This window comes from Lolium rigidum, chromosome 5, assembly GCF_022539505.1.
Source record: "Lolium rigidum isolate FL_2022 chromosome 5, APGP_CSIRO_Lrig_0.1, whole genome shotgun sequence".
Taxonomy (NCBI): Eukaryota; Viridiplantae; Streptophyta; class Magnoliopsida; order Poales; family Poaceae; genus Lolium; species Lolium rigidum.
The window spans coordinates 132,334,460-132,337,383 of record NC_061512.1 but is presented as its reverse complement, the minus strand read 5'-3'; the positions used below and the strand labels follow the sequence as shown (position 1 = coordinate 132,337,383).

The 2,924-nt window shown below is 47.8% G+C and overlaps 1 protein-coding gene across 1 annotated transcript; it reads right to left on the bottom strand.

Moving 5' to 3' along the window:
- Positions 1 to 248: 248 nt before the first annotated feature.
- LOC124656428 (cysteine-rich receptor-like protein kinase 25) lies at positions 249 to 2,593 on the bottom strand. Its single transcript, XM_047195177.1, has 4 exons — positions 2,158 to 2,593; positions 1,597 to 1,992; positions 914 to 1,409; positions 249 to 822 (listed from the first exon to the last, which is right to left on the bottom strand). The coding sequence occupies exons 1-4, from the start codon at positions 2,591 to 2,593 to the stop codon at positions 249 to 251; spliced, it is 1,902 nt and encodes a 633-aa protein (XP_047051133.1).
- Between the last annotated feature and the right edge of the window lie 331 nt (positions 2,594 to 2,924).

Here is a 2,924-nt window from a genome sequence, read left to right as displayed (position 1 = left end):
TTTCATGGCTGAGTTAAAAAAATGGAGAGAAAGACGGAAGTTGGAGGTTTTACATGTAGTTGTGCACACACAATTGGATACAAAAAAATATTCATAAACTCGATTAAGTTACATGTATAACACATACATGCAGTTGTGTAAACAGAATTTGATATAGCAGCCATAGGGAAGGGAGAAGGTTTCACATGTGCTTAATACAGCGTAGACCCCTCCAACGAGGGCCGAAACAAATAGAGAAAATTAAAGACTCATGATAAAGTAACTAGGTGAGCGGTATCGTGGCGTTCATCAGGTGTGGCAGGGCGCAACTCTCCGCCGTTCTCTAGGAATTTCATTGCACCAATGAGTGAAGGTCGTTTGTCCTCCTCATGTTGAGAGCACTGGAGGCCCAGGAGAATGATACGCTCCATCTGCGTCTCGTCAAATTTTCCAGCTAGCTTCTTGTCAGCGGCCTCCATCACAAATGTTTTTACTGGTTTATCCTTTTGCAGCTGTCGAACATGGTCCGGGTTGTTTTCTCCATGTGCTATCTCTAGAAGCACGATCCCAAAGCTGTAGACGTCGGAGCTAGTGCGGAAATTAACCTGTCCATTTTTCATGCACTGTGGATCCATGTAGCCCATGGTCCCAACAGCCATTGTCTGCACTGATGTTGCGACATTGTTATGGGCGACCCTGGATAACCCGAAGTCACCAAGCTTGGCGTTGAATTCATCATCTAGGAGTATGTTGGCTGGTTTGATATCTCTATGCAAGATGTATGACTTGCACTCGTGGTGGAGATAACAAAGAGCAGACCCTATGCCTAACACTATCTTGTACCTGCAATTAATAATATTTTATCCATACATACATATGAGAAACATAATACGTTCTTGCGTACCAATGTTTAGTTACGAAAAATGATATGTACCTTGTTGCCCATGGTAGAACTTCCGTCTTTTCGTGCAGGTGCTCCTGGAGGCTGCCGTTACTCACAAGTTCATAGACAAGGAAGAGCTTGAGGTTCTGCCTATGCAACCACCAGAACATGAAGTTGTTTATGCTGCAACACCATCCCTCAAGACGAACCACGTTCAAGTGGCCCGTCCCGTCGATGGCACCCAACTCCGCGAGGAAGTCCTTGAACTCTCCATTCGAGTCCTTAAGGATCCTTTTCACGGCCACTGGCTTCTCCTTGAGAACCCCCCTGTACACCACACCGAAGCCACCCTGTCCGATCTTGTTCTCTTTGGAGAACCCGTTTGTCGCGATAGATAGGTCGCGGTACTCGACCGGCTTGAGCCTAGTTTCGGACCCAAAGGAGTCGCGTGTTCGTGTCAACATGCACCATGACAGGACGGACCAGATTAGCACCAACACCAGCAATGCAAGAAGAGCCACTCCTCCGATAATCAAGCCTCGACTACCTGTTTAAAAAAACCAGTCGATCGACTACTTGTGAATATGTTTCTAGCATATATCATTTTTTGTGCTTGTGGTTGTGTACACATATACTCTAAAACAGCCTCCCAAAACGTCTAATATTTAAGAACGAAAGTAGTAGTCGATAGACGACACAGGTAAATAAGGAGCCGATGGATGTAGATTACTCACGGCTGCTGGAGCTGGACGAAGCAGGAGAAGGAAGATCCGTTGGGACGTCGACGGATCGCGGAGGAGGTGCAGAAGCAGGAGCGGTGAAGGGCACGACCATGAAGCTCGTGTTGCTGTACCTGACGGTGCAGCTGTAACTCTTCCGCTGGCCGTCTGTTTTGATGACAGTAATGTCAGTCACGATTTTTGTTAGCTCGTTGAGGCACTCCTTGCACTTGTCTGGTGGCAGGTCCCACGTGCACTGCACGAGCACGAAGGGGGCTCTGGAGTTTGAGGCGAATCGCTGCGGCACGAGTATCGCATCATCGGTCCGGTCATTCAAATTCTGCTCCACCGTGGGGGCGAACATCCCCGCCGCCGTGTTTAGGAGTTTACCGTCGATGGCATAGGCTACACCTGCATGGTCGTCGGTGTCAAATTTGTTCTCGTACTTGCTCTTATCAAGCTTACGTGTAGTTTAAATAAAAAAATTGACCATAGTTTTTTCTATCAAAAATGTGTTCAGTACTAAAAGCTCTTTCTTTCTTTCTTCTGCATGAAATTAAAAAAAAATATAGTTACCTATTTCAGGTGTGCCAAGGAAGCTGACGTTGGAGTAGCGGATGAGGCATCGTTCAAACATGGCGATCACGGTGGTACTCCCGGGGCAGCGACTAGGCAGGCCATCGGCGTCGCTGCCGGCAGCGGCGGCGAGGCAGTCGCTGCAGTCAGCACGCGAGTAGTCGGCGGGGCACATGGCGAGGCCGTAGACGGTGTCCAGCCCCTCGCCAACGGTGCCGTTGAAGAAGCCTCCGTTCTTCGACACGGCATTCTCCGGGAGCGCGGACAGGAACTGGTTGATATTGGCGGCGTAGGCGCTGGTCGAGCTGTAGTTGCCAGAGGTGGAGCAGTTGAGGTCCTGAAGGACCCATGATCCGGCCGCATCGGAGGTCCACGTGTGTAACAACACATGGAAACAAAGGAACATGAGGCTGAAGACCTGGCGGCTGAGTGCCATGGCTAGCTCTTCGCAAGCTGCAGCGTAATTAAGCTTTTCCTCTTGGTTTGTTACCTGTTCTGGAGGGAGATAGCAAGCACAAGCATGGGCTTATATAGGCGATTCTACCAGTAGACTTTTTCAAACAATCCAGTGAACTACAATGCATCCTCATGAAATTAACTACGTTGTCAAGTGGTGTTGAGCCGACATAACTATCTAGTTTTTTTAAACAAGGGTAAAAGATTTTCCATTTTTATTAATTAAATAGTTTTTCAAGTTTTACAACCCAAGCCTTGACTACTAAAAGGTCAATGTAGACATCTTGTCCATCATGCCATGACACAAACTA